Consider the following 19,137-nt stretch of genomic DNA (forward strand, 5'->3'; position numbering starts at 1 on the left):
CTGTGTTTTAGTGATTTCCACCTGTTGTTGGTGAAGACTGGATGTAGCTCAGGTTGAGTGAACCAGTATAACTGCTTGTGTTCATTCTCTCTCACTCTCTGCAATTTCGTTTCTGCATAATTGATAAAACAGCAAAGAAATAAATCTGTTCAATTGAAAATAAATCGGTTCTTTCTGGGCACTGTGCATACTGTTCTTGATTTCTGAAAAAGCTGTTTTAATCTGATAAGAACATATAAAATCTGCTAAAAGCCACTGGAACAGATTGACTGTGATAGGCTGCTCAAGAAACTGTAAATGCTATTAATTGAACCTTAAACAAATTGCTTAAAGTTGAAGCTTGCTGTGCTGTGATTCATTGTTCTTAATTTCTGGAAAATTTCTTGACATCAAGAAGAACACTCATAGTCTGTTAAAAGTCACAGGAACAGCTTGTTTGCAAAGGTCACTCAATTAACTAGCATGCTATCAATTGAACCTTAATCACTTGCTTGAAATTGAAGCTTGCTGTATTTGTATTTCACTGTTTTTCAATTCTGATATTTGTGTGTGTGCTGCTGGAAATTCTCACTGCATAATCTTGTGAATTAAAAGCTTTTCAAACAAAAACAGTGCTGAAATAAATCTGTTCATTTTAACATAAATCGATTTATTTTCTGTAAAACTGGGTTAAACACTGTTTCTGCGAAGAAGTTTTAAAAGGTCAATTCACCCCCCCTCTTGAACTTTGGCACTATTAATCCCAACAATTGGTATCAAGAGCTGGGACTTGTAGTTTAATCAAGTTGTTTGTAAAAATGTATGAGTTTAATGTGTTTTTTGCTGAGGGTTCTGCTGTAAATAGACCACCTATGTTTAATGGATTGAATTATGCATTTTGGAAAGTTAGAATGAGAATTTTTATGGAATCCATTGATGCATTAATTTGGGAAGCTGTGGTCAATGGACCTTATGTGCCAATGCAGATTGTCAAAGATGAACAAGTTGAAAAACCAAGATCAGAGTGGAATGATACTGAAAGGAGAAAAGCTCAACATGATCTGGTGGCCAAGAATATCATAACTTCTGCATTGACAATGGACGAGTTCTTCAGAATATCTCAATGTAAGTCAGCAAAGGAGATGTGGGAAGTCTTAGAAGTGACTCATGAAGGGACTGAGGATGTAAAAAGGTCAAGGAAACATGCACTCATCCAAGAGTATGAGCTGTTCAGAATGCAACCAGGAGAGAACATTGCTGATGTGCAAAAAAGATTCACACACATTGTGAATCACCTCACTGGCTTGGGAAAAGAATTTGATAAAGAGGAGCTCAACATAAAGATATTGAAGTGCCTCGACAGAAGCTGGCAACCAAAGGTGACAGCTATCTCTGAAAGCCGTGATCTGTCAAAATTGGGAACTACTGTACTGTTTGGAAAGCTGATGGAGCATGAGTTAGAGCTTAAAAGACTTAAAGAACAGGAAACAACAGAGAGGAAACCCAAAGGTTTGGCACTGAAAGCATCTGAATTGGATGAGAACAAGGAAGAAAAGGAAGATGCTGAAGATGATGATACAATCAACCTTCTTACAAAAAGATTCAGCAAATTTCTGAGGAAGAAAAGCAAAAATAGGAACCTGCAGAAAAAAAGGTATCCTAAACCTAATGATTTAAATTCCTCTAAATATACTTGCTTTGGATGTGGCAAAACAGGGCATATCAAAACAGATTGTCCAGACAATCAAACAAGGGACAAATCTGCCAGCAAGAAATTTGAAAGGAACAAAGGAAGAAGAGCCTACATCTCATGGGAGGAAAATGAAGCATCCTCAACTAGTAGTTCTTCAACAGAAGATGAGGAGAACAATCTGTGTTTTATGATGAAGGATGAGGAGTCAAGCTCTGAATCAGTAAGTAACTTTTCTGCTGATTCTGATAACTATGATGATTTGCTTGCTGCCTTCAAGGAAACACATGAGGAAGCCAATAGGCTAGCTGTAATATGCAATAAGCTGCAAAAGGTAAATAATGTGCTTGCACCTAAAGTAAAAACACTTGAGGAAGAATTGCATAAGGCCAAAACAGATTTGGTAAGCCTTGAACTGACTTGCTTGCATGCCTCTATTAAAAACTGTGAAAACTGCAAAAGATTGGAAAAACAAGTGGAATATTTGCTGAAAACCCTTTCCAATTTCACCAAGGGAAGAGAAAACCTTGAGTCTCTCCTTGGATCACAGAATGCTGTTTTCAATAAGAATGGACTTGGTTATACTCCTGGAAATACAACCAATGTCAAAAAGCTTTCAAGTTTTTTTGTTCCAGCAAAATCAGTTTTTTCAGCTTTTAACAGTGGCAAAAAGGCATCTCATGTAACCTGTTTTTACTGCATGAAATCTGGTCATACATCTAGGTCTTGCATTGCTAGAAGACATCTTGTGCCTAAGAACTTAGCTAAGTGGCTACCAAAGAGAAGGTGTTAATCTGTGCTGGACCCTATACTGAAAAGGGTACCATTTGTATATTTTTTTCTGTTTTGCAGATTGGAAGCAAGAAGAACCAGTGGTACTTGGACAGTGGCTGTTCCAAGCATATGACTGGAGATCTTACAAAGTTCACCAGCCTAAAGCTCAAAGCAGAAGAACATGTGACCTATGGTGACAATAACCGAGGGAGAATTTTAGGCAGAGGAACTGTTGGAACAGGAAATTCAACAACCATTGAGAATGTGCTGTATGTAGAAGGACTTAAGCATAGTCTTCTCAGCATAAGTCAGCTTTGTGACAAAGGATACAAAGTGAATTTTGAGTCAAGTGGCTGCACAATCTCAAGTAATTCATCTAGTAAGGCACTGTTTACTGGTAAGAGAGTGAATAACATTTACTTGTTGAATATCATGGAAACTAACTCTTCAAATGAGTGTTTGCTGTCCAGAAGTGATGAGTCTTGGTTGTGGCATAGGAGGTTAGCTCACATACACACAAATCACTTGAATAAATTGAAATCTAAAGATTTAGTTTCTGGTTTGCCTAACATTAAATTTCAGGACAATAGGCTTTGTGATGCTTGTGTGAAAGGTAAACAAATCAAATCCTCTTTCAAGTTAAAGGATATTGTCTCTACCAAAAATCCATTGGATGTGTTACATATGGACTTATTTGGTCCATCTAGAGTTGCTAGCTTGGCTGGAAATTTGTATGCTTTAGTTGTTGTGGATGATTACTCTAGATTTACATGGACTTTATTTCTTGCACATAAACATGATGCTTACACTGCCTTTAAGAAATTAGCAAAAATTCTGCAAAATGAAAATGGTTGCTGCATTAAATCAATTCGAAGTGATCATGGGGGAGAGTTTCAAAATGCTAAGTTTGAGAGGTTCTGTGAGAAGCATGGGATAGCTCATACCTTTTCAGCCCCTAGGACACCCCAACAAAATGGTGTAGTTGAAAGGAAAAATAGATCACTAGAGGAACTTGCTAGAACTATGTTAAATGAATCTAAGCTTCCTAAGTATTTTTGGGCTGATGCTGTTTATACTGCAGGTTATGTCTTAAATAGGACCTTAATAAGACCAATTCTTAAGAAAACCCCATATGAATTGTATAAGGGCAGAAAACCTAGTGTAAGCCACCTTAGAGTATTTGGGTGTAAATGTTTTGTATTGAATAATGGCAAAGAAAATCTTGGTAAGTTTGATGCTAAATCTGATGAAGGTGTGCACATTGGTTATGCTTTGAATGGTCATGCATATAGAGTCTTCAATAAAAGGCTGCTTATAGTAGAAGAATCAATGCATGTTGTTTTTGATGAAACTGATCATAGCCTATCTAAAATTGCTGATGAACCTGACAATAATGAATTTAAATCTGTTTTAAATCAAAATGAATCGATTCATTTTGATACTGCTGATACACATGCTATACAAGAATCTACTGCAGCTGCAGGTTTGCCAAAAGAGTGGAAAACCCCAAGAGACTTAACCCTTGATAATGTCATTGGGAACATTGAGAAAGGAGTGTCAACTAGAAAATCCTTGAACAATTTCTGTGAAGCAATGGCATTTGTATCTCAAGTTGAACCCAAGAATTTGAAAGAAGCTCTCAAGGACAGCAACTGGATTTTAGCTATGCAAGAGGAACTGAATCAGTTTGCTCTTAATGAGGTCTGGACTCTTGTTCCTAGAATACCTGAGATGAATGTTATTGGAACAAAATGGGTATTTAGAAACAAAATGGATGAGCATGGAGTGATCACCAGAAACAAGGCTAGGCTTGTAGCTAAAGGGTACAATCAAGAAGAAGGAATAGACTATGATGAGACATATGCACCAGTGGCTCGGTTAGAAGCTGTTAGACTGCTGCTTGCCTTTTCCTGCATCAAAGGGTTCAAGCTATTTCAAATGGACGTGAAGAGTGCCTTTCTAAATGGCTATATAAATGAAGAAGTATTTGTTTCACAACCACCAGGTTTTGAAGACCATAAACATCCAGAATATGTGTTCAAACTCCAAAAGGCCCTCTATGGACTCAAGCAAGCTCCTAGGCAATGGTATGAGAGGCTAAGTGATTTTCTCACCTCTCAAGGCTATGAAAGAGGCACATCAGATAAGACCTTGTTCATTAAGAAGAAAGGAGATGATTCAATTCTAGTTCAAGTATATGTGGATGACATCATTTTTGGATCAAACAATGGAGAATTGTGTGAAGCTTTCGTGAAAGTCATGAAGAGTGAGTTCGAAATGTCAATGATGGGTGAGTTGAACTATTTTCTAGGTTTGCAGGTCAAACAACTCAAGGATGGCATTTTCTTGAGTCAAGCAAAGTATTGCAAGGATTTGCTGAAGAAATTTGAAATGGACAAGTGTAAACCAATCAGCACACCCTTCTCAACAAGCTGTCATTTGGATCATGATGAAGCTGGAATTTCTGTTGATGAAACCAAATACAGAGGACTCATAGGATCACTACTGTATCTCACTGCCAGCAGGCCAGATATAATGTTTGCAGTGTGCATGTGTGCAAGGTTTCAGTCTGCTCCTAAAGAATCACACTACAATGCTGTCAAAAGGATTTTGAAGTATTTGCAAGGAACTAAAGAAGTTGGCTTGTGGTATCCAGGTAATATTTCATTAAGCTTAACTGGTTATTCTGATTCAGATTTTGCAGGTTGCAAAATTGATAGGAAGAGCACAAGTGGAACCTGTCATTTGCTTGGATCAAGCTTGATCTCATGGCAATGCAAAAAGCAGGCTTGTGTAGCTCTTTCCACTGCTGAAGCAGAATACATTGCAGCAGGAAGTTGCTGTGCTCAAACTATATGGCTAAGACAACAATTGAATGATTTTGGTATCTTACTTAACCATATACCTCTGCTGTGTGATAATACAAGTGCAATCAACTTAACCAAAAATCCTGTCATGCATTCAAGAACCAAACACATTGAAATTAGGCATCATTTTCTAAGGGAACACATATCTAATGGAACATGTGATATTAAGTTCATTGGTACTGATTTACAACTTGCTGATTTGTTCACAAAACCATTAGCCAAAGATAGGTTTAATTTTCTGCTTAATGAATTGGGTATTATAAATGTCAATTGTACCTAGCAGTGAAAAATTAAATCTGTTTATTCGCAATTAAATGTGTTTATTTTCTGCACTGATACGCATTGATGACTAGGAAAGAGAAATTCTGATCTTTGACTGCTTGACTGATTTAGTGGGCATTAACCTCTGTACCTTTGACGGTTTTGGTCATGGTTATGTAACCGATTTGATGGTTTGGGTGCTCAATAAGAATTTGAGTGTATGCATCGTGACCCTAAAGATTTGGTGCATATTTTCAAAGATTCTCTGCACAAAATTCAGAAGCATAATATCTTCATGCATATCTACTCATAACTGCCATATCAATCCATTTATTCTGCTATAAATCTGTGTGAATACTTGCTACCCACATTGGCCATTCTCTTTCTATTCTCACCATTTGAAATCAAGAAAAGAATTCAGGTTAACATGGCTTCGTCTTCAAGACAAAAACAGAAAGGCAAGGGAAAGCAAACCACTTCTCAAGGTGTGTTAGAAGGATGGTTCGCTGGAAATGAAGAAGGCATCAATGCCTACATTCATGAAACAAGCAGGAAGCAGATCAACATACCCAAGGTGCTGGATTTCAACTGGCTGAAATCTGAAAAATTGGTAGAAACAAGGGCTGTATTGAAGCACCAGAAACTGAAAAAGATGCTGGAATTAACGGGTAATGTCTATCCTGACTTGGTTAAGGTGTTTTATACTAACCTCACATTGGATGGGAAGAATGTTGTCTCTTATGTGAAAGGGACAAAGATGAAGATCACAAGTGAGGTGTGGAATTCTGTGGCTGGAATAAAATATGCTGGACTGAAAGTAGGGAAAGGAAATACCAGTGGAATTTCAGAATTCAACAAGCTGCAATATTACAAAAGTTGCATGAGGAATCGTACAGAGAGCATAAACAGATTCCATGCAGGGCATTTGAACCTCACTCCACGTCTAGTTGCATACATCATAGCTTGGCAACTGATTCCAAGAGGGACAAACCATGCTGTCTTACATGAAGAGGATCTCATTCTCCTATATTGCATCATGAACCAGATTAAGGTAAACTGGGTGTTCATTGTCAATGAACACATGCTCAAGTCAAAAAGGTTGGCTGATTACAGATTTCCCTATGCTATTCTTGTTTCCAAATTAATTGATTACTTTGGTGTTGATGTTACAAATGAGAGAAATGACCCTATCAAAGCTGTAAGTGAGATTGATACTTCAACTCTCACCAAAATGGGTTTTCACAAAATTGAAAACAAGTGGGTGGTTCTCAAGGAGAAGGACTCTCAAGCAGAACATGAGGATGTGGATGAAGCTGTTGCTATGGATGATGACTCACCTGCTACCCAATCTGAACATGAGGAAGTTGCTGCAAATGCCATAGTTGCCTATCAAAGTCCAGAATACCGTGGAGAACCAATGTCTATGTTTGAGAGGCAAGTGCTGTACCGTCTTGATGTCATGTCTGCAGAACAAAGGACACACTTTGAGACTACTCATGCAAGGTTCCAACACCTTGATGATCAGATTGAAGGGGTTCAGGCACAGCTTCCAGAGCTTTACTACAAGAATCAGTAGTTTTCTGTTTTTAATGCTTTCTTTATCAGTTTTCAAGTTTCTGTAATGTTGAACAATTTGGTTTTCTGTTTCTGAACTATTATGATTGTGGTTTATGCTTTATATCCCTTTATTCCCTATGCTTATATGCTGTTTGATGAATCCAAAGGGGGAGAAAAATAGCTCACCATGCTAGGTGATGCTAGCTGAAACAGGGAGTTGATTCTGCACCTTTAAACAAATTCTGCATGTTATGCAATATTGCTGTTTTCTGGTTTAAAGTCTGGTGCAGTGCAGGTACTTAAAGCAACAATGCTATGAGGTTAGCTATGGGGATTTGTCTCCATCAAACAGGGGGAGATTGTTGAAGATGGTTGCTGCCCCTTCAAGATTGTGTTTGATGAAGACTTGTATGTAGTGTTTGATGAAGACATTTATGTACTTTCCATGTATTTGTGCTTTGCTTTAAGTATGTCTTAGTTAGTGCTTAGAGGTTGTCTAAGAGTAGCTTTTTGCTGAGTAACTCACCTCATAACCACTGGCCATGTGTTAAGAACAAGCATAAGCTTTCTTAAACTGTTTTTCACATGTTTTACACAAAAACACGTTTTACTGCATAAAAATAAATCTGTTCTTTTCTAAATAAACAGATTCATTTTCTTCACTGATGCCTTGGCTAAAGTCTTGTAAAAATTAGATTTTGTGCATCAGGTATTTTGACTAAGTCTTCTTCTTTTCAAAACGACTGAGTTTTAAATAGTTAAACTTTCTCTGTTTTCGTTTTGAAAAATAAATCTGTTCATCTGTAAATGAATAGATTCTTTTTCTCTCTGGTGCCATGACAAGCTTAAACGTTTTCAGTTTTATCTCTGCACCAGAATGGTTGACTAAGTCTCCTCACTTAACAGATTCTCTAACTGCTTTTTGAAAATAAATCTGTTCATTTTATTTTCAATCTGTTCATTTTATAACAGCTTTAACTGTTTTTCAAAAATCTGTTATAAGCTGGCTTTCTATAAAATGCAAACTTGTTTTCTGAGTTAAAGAATGATTCAAACAGTTTATACATTTGCAAAAAAACAAGTTTTGACAGCAGAGAGTTTAGTGTTTTCAAGGATTAGCATTTGTTCTTCAAAGATTTCGAAAATCACAAAGTGCTTGTTCTTGGTTTGGTTCCAAAAGCTTGGTGTGAGGTGCAACTACTGTTCTAGCAATCTTGCCTACTGGTTTAAGGCTGATCTTTGTTACCTCAATCAGGTGTAGTCGTTTCACTTCTTATTACTTGTAATAGTTTGGTTGAATCCTCTTCTTGATAGGTGTTCTTGGAGAGTGGATGTGTGTGTGTGAGTGCTGAAATAGGTTTTTTCAGCAAGAGTACCTAAGTTCTTGTAGGTTTCAAGAACAGTGGGAAGTGTACTTGATTGTACTGTGTTTTAGTGATTTCCACCTGTTGTTGGTGAAGACTGGATGTAGCTCAGGTTGAGTGAACCAGTATAACTGCTTGTGTTCATTCTCTCTCACTCTCTGCAATTTCGTTTCTGCATAATTGATAAAACAGCAAAGAAATAAATCTGTTCAATTGAAAATAAATCGGTTCTTTCTGGGCACTGTGCATACTGTTCTTGATTTCTGAAAAAGCTGTTTTAATCTGATAAGAACATATAAAATCTGCTAAAAGCCACTGGAACAGATTGACTGTGATAGGCTGCTCAAGAAACTGTAAATGCTATTAATTGAACCTTAAACAAATTGCTTAAAGTTGAAGCTTGCTGTGCTGTGATTCATTGTTCTTAATTTCTGGAAAATTTCTTGACATCAAGAAGAACACTCATAGTCTGTTAAAAGTCACAGGAACAGCTTGTTTGCAAAGGTCACTCAATTAACTAGCATGCTATCAATTGAACCTTAATCACTTGCTTGAAATTGAAGCTTGCTGTATTTGTATTTCACTGTTTTTCAATTCTGATATTTGTGTGTGTGCTGCTGGAAATTCTCACTGCATAATCTTGTGAATTAAAAGTTTTTCAAACAAAAACAGTGCTGAAATAAATCTGTTCATTTTAACATAAATCGATTTATTTTCTGTAAAACTGGGTTAAACACTGTTTCTGCGAAGAAGTTTTAAAAGGTCAATTCACCCCCCCTCTTGAACTTTGGCACTATTAAACCCAACAGATAACAGTATGACAACAAGAATCAGCTCCTCAAGAGTCCCGGGTTTCTTGAACCCTATCGAAGGAGGGAAACCTAGAAAAAGAAAGAGGAACGGAGGACGATTGAAATGCAAAAAGTTAAATAGCCCAGACAGTTATCAAGCATCAGAATTAGTAAATAAGTGCGATCAACAATCAAAGTTCGCACCTTTGGATCAGATAGGATGAAGGTGCTAGAGTTTGTAGGGAAAATGCGAGAGTGCTCGAGGAAGGAGACGAAGCAATCAAGAGTGTTTCAGAGAATGATGGAACAGTGATTGGACGCGCGCGTTTTCAAACGTTTAAAGGAAACAAAGAAGCGTAAGGGACGTTAAGCCCTAACCATTAATCAAAACACGTGTGCGCAGATAAGACAGGCTTAGAAAGACATCACTTTGGTACAGTATTCACGTCCTGTCACACAGAGCCACGTAGGTCACCAAGGGCAAGGACTTAGTCTCTTCGCTGAACGAGTTACAGCTCGAGACTGGGGGGCTTGTGTACCGACCAGTCCTCGGGCGTCATTGACCACAGCTACTATTGGTGCCACGTAAGCACGTTCCCACAAGCGGCGTGAGCCTGTATCTCACAAAGCACGTGCGCCAAGGAACCAAAGAGTGGTTAGACATCGGTCACCAGGATGTACCGACGTGCCACTAGACAGTGTGGAGAGGTCGGACATCTGGAACCCGAACAGTAGAGCTGGGCCACGAGAGGTGGATCCCAGACCACACACCAGTTATCAGTAAGGGAGAAGCCTAGGTCACAAGGGTACATGCGTGGAGAGTGGATGATGCGTTCAAGCGTAACACAAGTGTAGAGCCACTGGAAAGATATGACATGTGAGGGTCGCGTTCCAGGGATGAGCTGCACGCATGGAACATGAACAACTAGAGCACTCCCAGAGGCGGGTGACCCCAGAGATCAGGTGCACGAGGAGGCACCCCGGTGGTCACCTCGCCAGAGGTTGCACTCCAGTTAGGGAACCCACGCGCTAGGTTATCCTAAAAGTAGGGTAACAATAGTGTTGGGCCCGCCCATCAGAAAAGCCCATTTCGGGTAAAGAGGAAACCCTAGTTTCAGTCTATAAATAGTAAGGTAACAAACTTGGCAATGTACGTTATTCTTTTGCGCCACTTAACACACACAACGACAGTTATACAGTTTGGTGTTTTCTAGCCCGAATACTGACTTGAGCGTCGGAGTGCAAACGACCTCTAGGGCGCCCTTTGTCTTTGTGTTTTCAGGCATTCATCATAGGAAAGGCACGAGAAAACGCAGAGATTTTGGACGTGAGAGTGACGTAGGTGCACGAAGGCGTTTCAGGTCAACCGGCCGGAACAATCTTCATTGTCTTCAAGTTGGAAATAATACAAAATATTTTGTGCCAAATTTTACAAACATCTTATAAATTTTGGTAGAAGTTAATTAAGTCTAATTGGAACAATTTCTTTTTAGCAAATATCAAAATTTAACTAAATAAATCAAAGTGTTTTAGTTAATAAAAAAATCAAAACTATCACACTTTCACGTAACACTACATAACCAGAAAACATTTTTCATACAAAACAAGACAATTTTAGGTATAACCAGAAAACATTTTTCAAGCCTAATTTTCAATCATATAATGAGGATAATTGGTTGATTCGGATGAATATGACCTATTGCACTATAATTTTTCATCCCAACACAACCTAAAAAAGTTAAATCAAAATTAATTTTAAATTGATTGATAATATTTTTGTTTAGTGATTATTCATTAAAATATGTAAGGTGATGAAAAAAAGAAAGGAAAATTATTTCCTAGTAAATCAGAACTTCGCTACCATTCAGAGCATGTAGATCAACTAAGACGGATTTTTTTTATACTTTATTCAATGTACTGATATGAATTTTATACATTATATTGATTAGATTCTAAATTATATTTTAAAATATTTATTATATGTGAAATAAAATTTAAAATTATTTAATAAATTTTTTTACTTAAGTTTATATTCATGACGAGGTTAAAAATATATTTTTTAATTAAATTTTTGTCATTTAATTTTTTTTAACTAGGTAATGCGGCTGTTAATTAAGTACTCCAACTCCAAATGTGGTAATTGATCATCCCCACAATAAAAATCTTTCTTATATTAATCTCCATTTTGTGTTTCACAGTTGTACTTGTTCTCTCTTTTACGTTCTTTGTTTTAGTTTTTGTTCTCGACCTTCATTCTTGTCCGGTATGGAACGGACAATCGACCCAATTATCTTTTTACCATCAGGCCAACCGGTCCCAAAACACGATGACTCGACTATCGCAACTGAGTCAATACGTGCATCCGGTACGTGCATCCGGTGATGTGTCGACAGGTATTATGTTAGGGAAACTAAGATGCGATTAGGAGCTAATTAGAAGGCCTAAGCGCGATTCAACTCTTTAATCCAACCCAATAACAGAGGTTTATTATGCTAATATAAATAGCACAGATTCCAAGAATCAGGTACGCCATTATCTACAGTACACAGCCGAGTGTCGATACCTTTGCTGACTTGATCGTTGGAGTGCCTTCTGCAGTTACCATCTGAGCTTGTATTACCGAACGACTGAGAGGCAGAGAGAGGAGGAAGGAAGGAGTTTGGAGGAAAGGAGGTTGAAAGCTGAAGTGACCGAGTAACAAGAGTAGCAGGAAATCGTTCTCTGGGCCCCAACACCCTGTTCAAGAACAATTGGCGCCCACTGTCGGGCAGAGAGAATTCGTGTGACGAAGCATCGGTAGATGGTATCAACCCGAAGTATGGCAAGTGAGAAGATGTCTGAGGCAGACTAGACGACAATGTTGATGGCTCTGCAGAAAGAGTTGGCTGAAATGAAGGGGAAGCATGAGGAAACCACCAGGAAGAACGAGGAAGAGATCAAGAGCCTCAGGAAGGAGAATCAAGAGATGAAGAGGATGGTGGAGGGAGGACCATCTGGCGGACTAACCAATGTGGTGGGAAGGTCCTTCTTCACCGCTGTCGGCCCAAAAGCTGTTGAAGAGCCGTAAGACAAGATTCACACTTTGGAGATGGATGACTAGTGATGAAAAAACGCTCTTTTTCTAGTACTGATCTTTGTAATTTCTTCTTTGGATGGATGATGAAGGAGTTTTGAGGAGCGGAAGCATTAAAGAAACTCAAAACGAGTTTCCATGGATTGAAGTGGAGTTAGGAATTTGTGAGAGTGAGAGGTGAGGCCAACTCGATAGGAAAGAGTCTAGGTTAAGTCTTGAAGGAGACTAACCTAGGGAGAACTTAAGAACAAGTAGAATGACCAAAATTAGGCAGCATTTCATTACTAATTCCAAGTTAAAATAATACATGTACAAGAGACTCCTATTTATAGGAGAAAGTCTCTCAAACCCTCTCAAATGAGAGTGTGACAAGTGTCACCACCTTATTGGTGCAAATCCTCTCCATTGAGGAGAACACATGTGAAGCCTCATGCCTTCCTTGCCTACATTTCTATTTGCACCCCTCTTTTACTATTTTACACTTTACTTTATTTTTTATTTACATCCTTCCCTACTTTGGCCCAAAATACAAGGCCCAAAACTTCCTAACTACTCTATACAATTTTTACAAGGCCAAGAAGAAGAAAAAGACTCTACAAACTCTTCATTAAAGCTCGATCTTTGTCTATCTTCTTGGCCGAAAGTTTCGAGGCTGGACGATTTCCATCATCTGGCGAACCGACCAATGTGGTGGGAAGGTCATTCGCCACCGCTACCGGCCCAAAAGCTACTGAAGAGCCGAAAGACAAGATTCACACTTTGGAGATGGATGACAAGTCTCATTCCAACAAGTCGCTGAACACAACTGGGACTGCAACCACCGGTTGTCGCCACCTGTTCACCGATTTTGTCATGGAAACTCCACTTCCGGACAAGTGGAAGGGGTTCAACAGGGACCGATATGATGGTACGACTGACCCAGACGAGCACATGGACGCTTACACTATGCACATGAGCTTGTACACTTTGGACAATGGGGTCTTGTGCCGGGTATTCCCTACTTCTTTGAAAGGAGAAGCCCCGAGTTGGTTCACAAAGCTTCCTCCCAACTCCATCGACTACTTCGAGACACTGGTGGCTAAGTTTGACACCCAGTTCGTGACTACTCGACTGCACCATCTGGCCTACATCGCGCTGGTCGGCATCCGCCAAGAAAAGGGGGAATCGCTGAGGAAGTTCATCGACAGGTTCGGGAAAGTCGCAATGAGCATCCAAAACCTCAGTTTTGATGTGGCAATGCACCACATGCTCACAGATCTACGACCGGGTCCTTTTGCCGACAGCTTGTTCATGCAACCTGCCATGAGCTTGGATGAACTTAGGCGCCAAGCCGCTAAGTTCATGCAGTTTGAGGAATTACGTGAGTTCAGGAACCAAGCTCAAGCGGAGGCAAGCAAGGAGAAGAAGGAAGATAGATACCGGTAGGGAAAGTCCGGGTCCAGACGGGGAGACCCCAGAAGAGAAAATCGAGGGCCTTGATTTTCGCGTTACACAACGTTGAACACCGACAGGGGAAAGATCATGCAAGAAGCCTTAAGCGCGGAATTGATTCCGCCGCCAAGGAGGGCCCTAAGCCTTAATAATGCCGACCGTAGCAAGAAGTGTCAGTATCATTAGAACACCGGCCATTCAACTGAGGAATGCGAAGCCCTCAAAGATAAGATAGAAGAACTCATTCAGGTCGGGCATCTGTGTCGGTTCGAACAAGGTGACCAAGGTAGGAGGCATTCCCCACGAGGTGATGAGTTCTCAAAGAAGAGAGATCGTACCCATCCAAGGAGGAAGGAGGATGACCGGCGACTCGAGCGTCGGGCGAGGAGGGACGACCCTTCAAGAGAGGATAGGCAAAGTCAAGAGGTGATAAACACGATTGCGGGAGGATTCGCTGGAGGTGGCAACTCGAACAGCGAAAGGAAGAAACATCTTCGCGCGGTACATCAGGTGAATTCCGTCTCCGTACGACCAAGGATGCCTCCAATACCATTCACAGACGACAACTTCAAGGGTATTAACCCTTTTCAGGAGGACCCGAAGGTGATATCAGTCAACATAAACAATTTCACCATCATTAAAACCCTCGTGGATCAAGGAATCAGTGAACATCCTATATTGGAAAACCTTATAGGCCATGAGGATACCTATAGAAGAGATGACGTCGTACGACGATCACGTGGTCGGCTTCTCCGGAGAACGAGTGGGTACAAAGGGGTATATCGAGCTATATACAACCTTCGGCATGGAAAGGGCAAGAAAAACCCTGAATATTAGGTATTTGGTCATCGGTGCCAATACTTCATACAACATATTGTTCGGGCGATTGTCTCTGAACAAGCTGGGAGCGATCGTGTCCACTCTGCATCTCGCGATGAAGTTCCCATCTCTGTCGGAAGATATCTTGATGATGCATGTGCATGAGAAGCTTGCAGGGAAGTGCTATGCAAAGATCCTGAGAGTAGAGCCCACTCGTCAGGAGGTACGAGGGAGCCGGTCACCCAGGCGTAAAATGTCCGGATGAAGGAGATCCCCTCGGAGAGCGGAGCGGCCAGCAGACCACGCAGTCGCTATGGTCGATCTCGATCCTCGAGAGGTCGAGCCGAGGCTCGAGGCCAAGGAAGAATTACGCCATGTCCCACTAGTTGATGAAGAGCACTACGTGAGTATCGACATGGAAATGGCAGCCACTGACGCCAAACTTATACACCAAGCTTTGAAAAAGAACGTTGATCTCTTTTTCTTGGATGGTGTCGGGAGTCAACCCCAACGTCATCACACACAGGCTGTCGGTCTACAAGGAGGCACGATCATTCGCGCAAAAGAAGAGAAATCACGGAGAAAAGAGGCTGGTGGCCAGAGAAGAAACCAAAAAGCTTCTAGCTATCGGGTTCATCCGAGAGGCCTGATACGCCACTTGGTTGGCCAACGTTGTCATGGTCACCAAGTCAAACGATAAGTGGTGGATGTGTGTCGATTACAAGGACCTGAACAATGCATGCCTAAAGAATTTATATCCGCTCCCCAATATCGACCGGCTGGTCAATGAAGCACCTGGTCACAAGATATTGAGTGTTTTGGACGCTTACTATGGGTACAACTAGATAAGCATGCACCCTAAAGACAAGGAGAAAACGACCTTCACGACCGACAGTGCAAACTACTTCTACGAAGTAATGCTGTTCGGCTTGAAGAATGCGTGGGCAACATACTAGCGGCTGATGGACACCATCTTCAAGGGGATGATCGACAGAAGCGTGGAAGTCTACGTCGACGATATAGTCGTCAAGTTCGACTCGTGCACCCAGCACATTAAGGACTTACAAGAACTCTTTAACGCGCTAAGAAAGACTAACATGCGACTCAACCTCGAGAAGTGTGCGTTCGGGGTTGAAGGAGGCAAGTTCCTGGGTTTCAGGATAACCCATCGGTGGATCGAAGCCAACCCCGAAGAGTGTCGGGCGATAGTAGAGATAGGAAGCCTGAAGAACCTCAAGGAGGTACAACTACTGATAGGCCGTTTGACGGCGCTATCTAGGTTTGTCCCTCGGCAGGCCGAACGAACCAAATCGATGGTGCAATTGCTTCAAAAGGCGACAAAGTTCAATTGGGACGAGACGTGCGAAGGCATCTTCCAACAGCTTAAGGAGTTTCTTTCGTCACCAGCTGTCATCCAAAAGCCAAGGCCCGATCTACCGATCGTGGTCTACCTGGCAGTGTCGGAGGAGGCTGTCAGCGCAACACTGGTGCAGGAGGTGAATAAGGAAGAATGGCCGGTATACTTTGTCAGTCGCACGGTCCATGTGGCCGAGACAAGATACCAAATGATCGAAAAAGTAGCGCTAGCACTAGTCCTGACGGCGAGGTGCATGCAACCGTACTTCCAGAATCACGCCAAATCTTATCTAAACCGGACCTTGCAAGCCGAATGATAGGGTGGTCGGTAGAGCTATCGAAATTTAACATCTGCTACGAGCCAAGGGCCGAATGCTTAACTATTGTGGAGATCGATACCTGGATGGGCCCAATCATCTAGTATTTGGAACATAGAACGTGCAAGCTAGGCGAAGAGAAAACAATTAGGCTGCAATGCGCACAATACACAATGATCGATCAAGACCTATACCGGAGAGGCTATTCAACGCCACTCCTAAAGTGTATCACCAAGGAGCAAGCACAGTACGTGCTGAAGGACATTCATGATGGAATGGCCGACCATTCAGGGCGACTGTGCGAAGTACGTGAAAAAATGCCCAAAATGTCAAGAGTTCGGCCCCTTGCATCATTCGAAGCCGGAAGAGCACCATAGCATGACTTCTCCGTGTCCGTTTGCCGTGTGGGGGATGGATCATCGGCTCCTTTTCACCTGGCAAGGGTCTAACCAAGCATCTGCTGGTTGCGGTCGACTACTTTATGAAGTGGATAGAAGTCGAACCTCTCGCGTCCATATTCGCCAAGAACATACAAAACTTCGTTTGGAAGAACATTGTGTGTCGGTTCGCAGTGCCGCGCACCATCATATATGACAATGGATAGCAGTTCATCGACCGAGAGCTCCAATCCTTCTACGATGACCTCGACATCAAATCTATAACGAGCTCGGTCGAACACCCCAGACAAACAGTTAGGTTAAGGCTGTGAACAAAGTCATCTTGCATGAGCTGAAAAAGAGGCTTGGCACGGCAAAAGGCAAATGGACGGAGGAGTTGTTGGAAGTTTTGTGGGCGTATCGGTGTACACCTCAAACGTCGACACAAGAGACATCGTACAGTCTAATGTACGAAACTAAAGCGATGATCCCATTAGAAGTGGACGAGCCCGGACTCGACCTCCTCAACGAGTTCCACGACAAGGACAAGATTCGTGAAGCCGCATGCAAGCTACGAGCGGTCAGGCGGTACAACACGAAGGTTCGGCCAAGAAGCTTCCACAAGGGAGATCTTGTCTAAAGAATGCGCAGTGAAGCCAGACTGGGCGACAAATTCTATTCAAACTGGGAAGGCCCCTTCCGGGTTCGTGATGTAGGCAAAGGGGGGCATACCACTTAGAATGGTTATCGTGCAAGATTGTACCGAGCACGTGGAATGCCACACACCTCAAATTTTATTCTAGTTAAATCATCAATAAAAATACGCGCACTCTTTCCTCGGCGTTGGCGCAACCGTGTTATACAGCTTTTGAACCTTGTCCATCGGCAAGATCCGATTGTCGAAGACATCCTTGTCTGGGTCAAATTCATCAGAAGGGGGAGGGTCGTTCTACAAAACGTGAGCCTGTCGGATAGCTAGGGAAAACCTTTGATTATTCGAAGTCATCGTCTCGTCGATGGTCTTGTCCAGCTTCGTGTTGACCGCGTCTTTTTCCTTCTTCAGGGCAGACATGTCGTCCTCCATGTTCGACATCTTGTGGTCGACCACCTCCAAAGCCCTTTTCAGTTGGTTAATTTTAGCTGCCCTCGCGAGCTCCAGCCACTCGAGCTCGGCTATCCGAGCCGCATCAAGCTCTCTCTCGGCAGGCTGCTCCGCCAGTTTTCTCTCATAAGCTGTGTTGGCGTCAACAGCCTGCCTCAAGTTGCTCGAGCCCTCGGACAACTCATGCTCCAGGCGTGAGATCTCCTCCACCCAGTGGCCTTGGACGACTGCCCCCATGCGGGTCAACACCAGTCCTCGACAGATCATCTCGATCCCGCCTTGGATCAAGTCATTCTCCGGAATCGCCCAGATTATTTCTTCAGTGTTAGGGGGCAAGTCCACCCTCACCCCACTTGAAAAACATAAGTCACCTCCCAACACCGAGAGGGGTGACTTTGAAGCGGCGTCCACCAGCACCGCAGTAGCTCTCGGAATCGACCGGTTTTCTTCACCAGCCGGTGACAAATCAACATCAATGGGTGCGCGGGGTGCTGGAGGCACGGGCATCTCGCCCGGTGAGCAGTGCATGCGTGCGGTGTCCCCCCCCCCCCCCCCCCCCCCCCCCTCCCCCCCTCACATTGCCTTTTCTTTAGATTCGGTCTGGATAGCCTAGCATGGGCCTCGGGTCGCAGCAAATCCAGGCTCAGACGACCCCTCCTCTTAGAGGCACGGCCTTGAAGGCCTACAACATATTTCCCGTATGAGGAACTTCTTTGTTCATCATTTCTGCATTAAAAGTCAAAACATTAGTCAAAATTCAAAAGTTTGGCCGAAGGTCTAACAAACTAACATACCCTCGAATGCCACCTAACGATCGAGCGCGGCGTACAGGGATATCAACTGCCGCGCGGGAAGTTTTCTTGGAATGTTATCAAATAGAGAAAAAACCTCCCCCTCATTGGCACTCGGGTTTGTCGGACGAGGACAATCCTTGATTTTCGTTGGGTTCGTAGACTAAGACATAGGAAACTTCGGTCGACCAGCTTCATCAAAAAAGTGTGGCATACCCTCGGGTTACACGTATACTTTGAAGAATCTTTCCTTGAAGTTTTTATAAGAAGCCGTGAAGGCTTTGAACAAAACATTGTCCGGCCGACTTACCAGCGAGTGCCAACTGACAGGGTCAGTCGGATGAGAAGCATAGAAGTGCAAGAAGCAAGAAGGAGAGGGACACAAACGAAAAAGGTAACATATCAGGTGGAAGGCCTGAAGAGACGCCCATGTGTTTGGGTGCAACTGACTCGGGGCGACGTTGAGCACCTGAAGGGCACCCATCGTAAACGCGTCGAAAGGAAGAGAACGTATAAGTCAGAAAAAAGACCAGTGTATATGAAGAAGAAAGAAGGTTCGGTAGATGACCGTTCCCGACAAACACGGTC

The 19,137-nt window shown here is 42.1% G+C and overlaps 1 protein-coding gene across 1 annotated transcript; it reads left to right on the forward strand.

Annotated features, from left to right (window-relative positions):
- The first annotated feature begins 797 nt into the window (after nucleotides 1-797).
- On the forward strand, nucleotides 798-11,981 carry LOC137838637 (uncharacterized). Its single transcript, XM_090301002.1, has 2 exons — nucleotides 798-1,852; nucleotides 11,882-11,981. Exons 1-2 carry the CDS (start codon nucleotides 798-800, stop codon nucleotides 11,979-11,981), a joined length of 1,155 nt encoding a protein of 384 aa, XP_090157128.1.
- The last annotated feature ends 7,156 nt before the right edge of the window (nucleotides 11,982-19,137 follow it).

This window comes from Phaseolus vulgaris, chromosome 4 (genome assembly GCF_051622355.1).
Source record: "Phaseolus vulgaris cultivar YP4 chromosome 4, ASM5162235v1, whole genome shotgun sequence".
Lineage (NCBI taxonomy): Eukaryota > Viridiplantae > Streptophyta > Magnoliopsida > Fabales > Fabaceae > Phaseolus > Phaseolus vulgaris.

Bases quoted from the DNA above. Each gene is read 5' to 3' on its own strand.
- LOC137838637 (XM_090301002.1), top strand. From the start codon at position 798: ATGTATGAGTTTAATGTGTTTTTTGCTGAGGGTTCTGCTGTAAATAGA. The intron at 1,853-11,881 runs GTGTTTTATGAT...TGCCTTCTGCAG, and splicing joins GAAGATGAGGAGAACAATCT to TTACCATCTGAGCTTGTATT.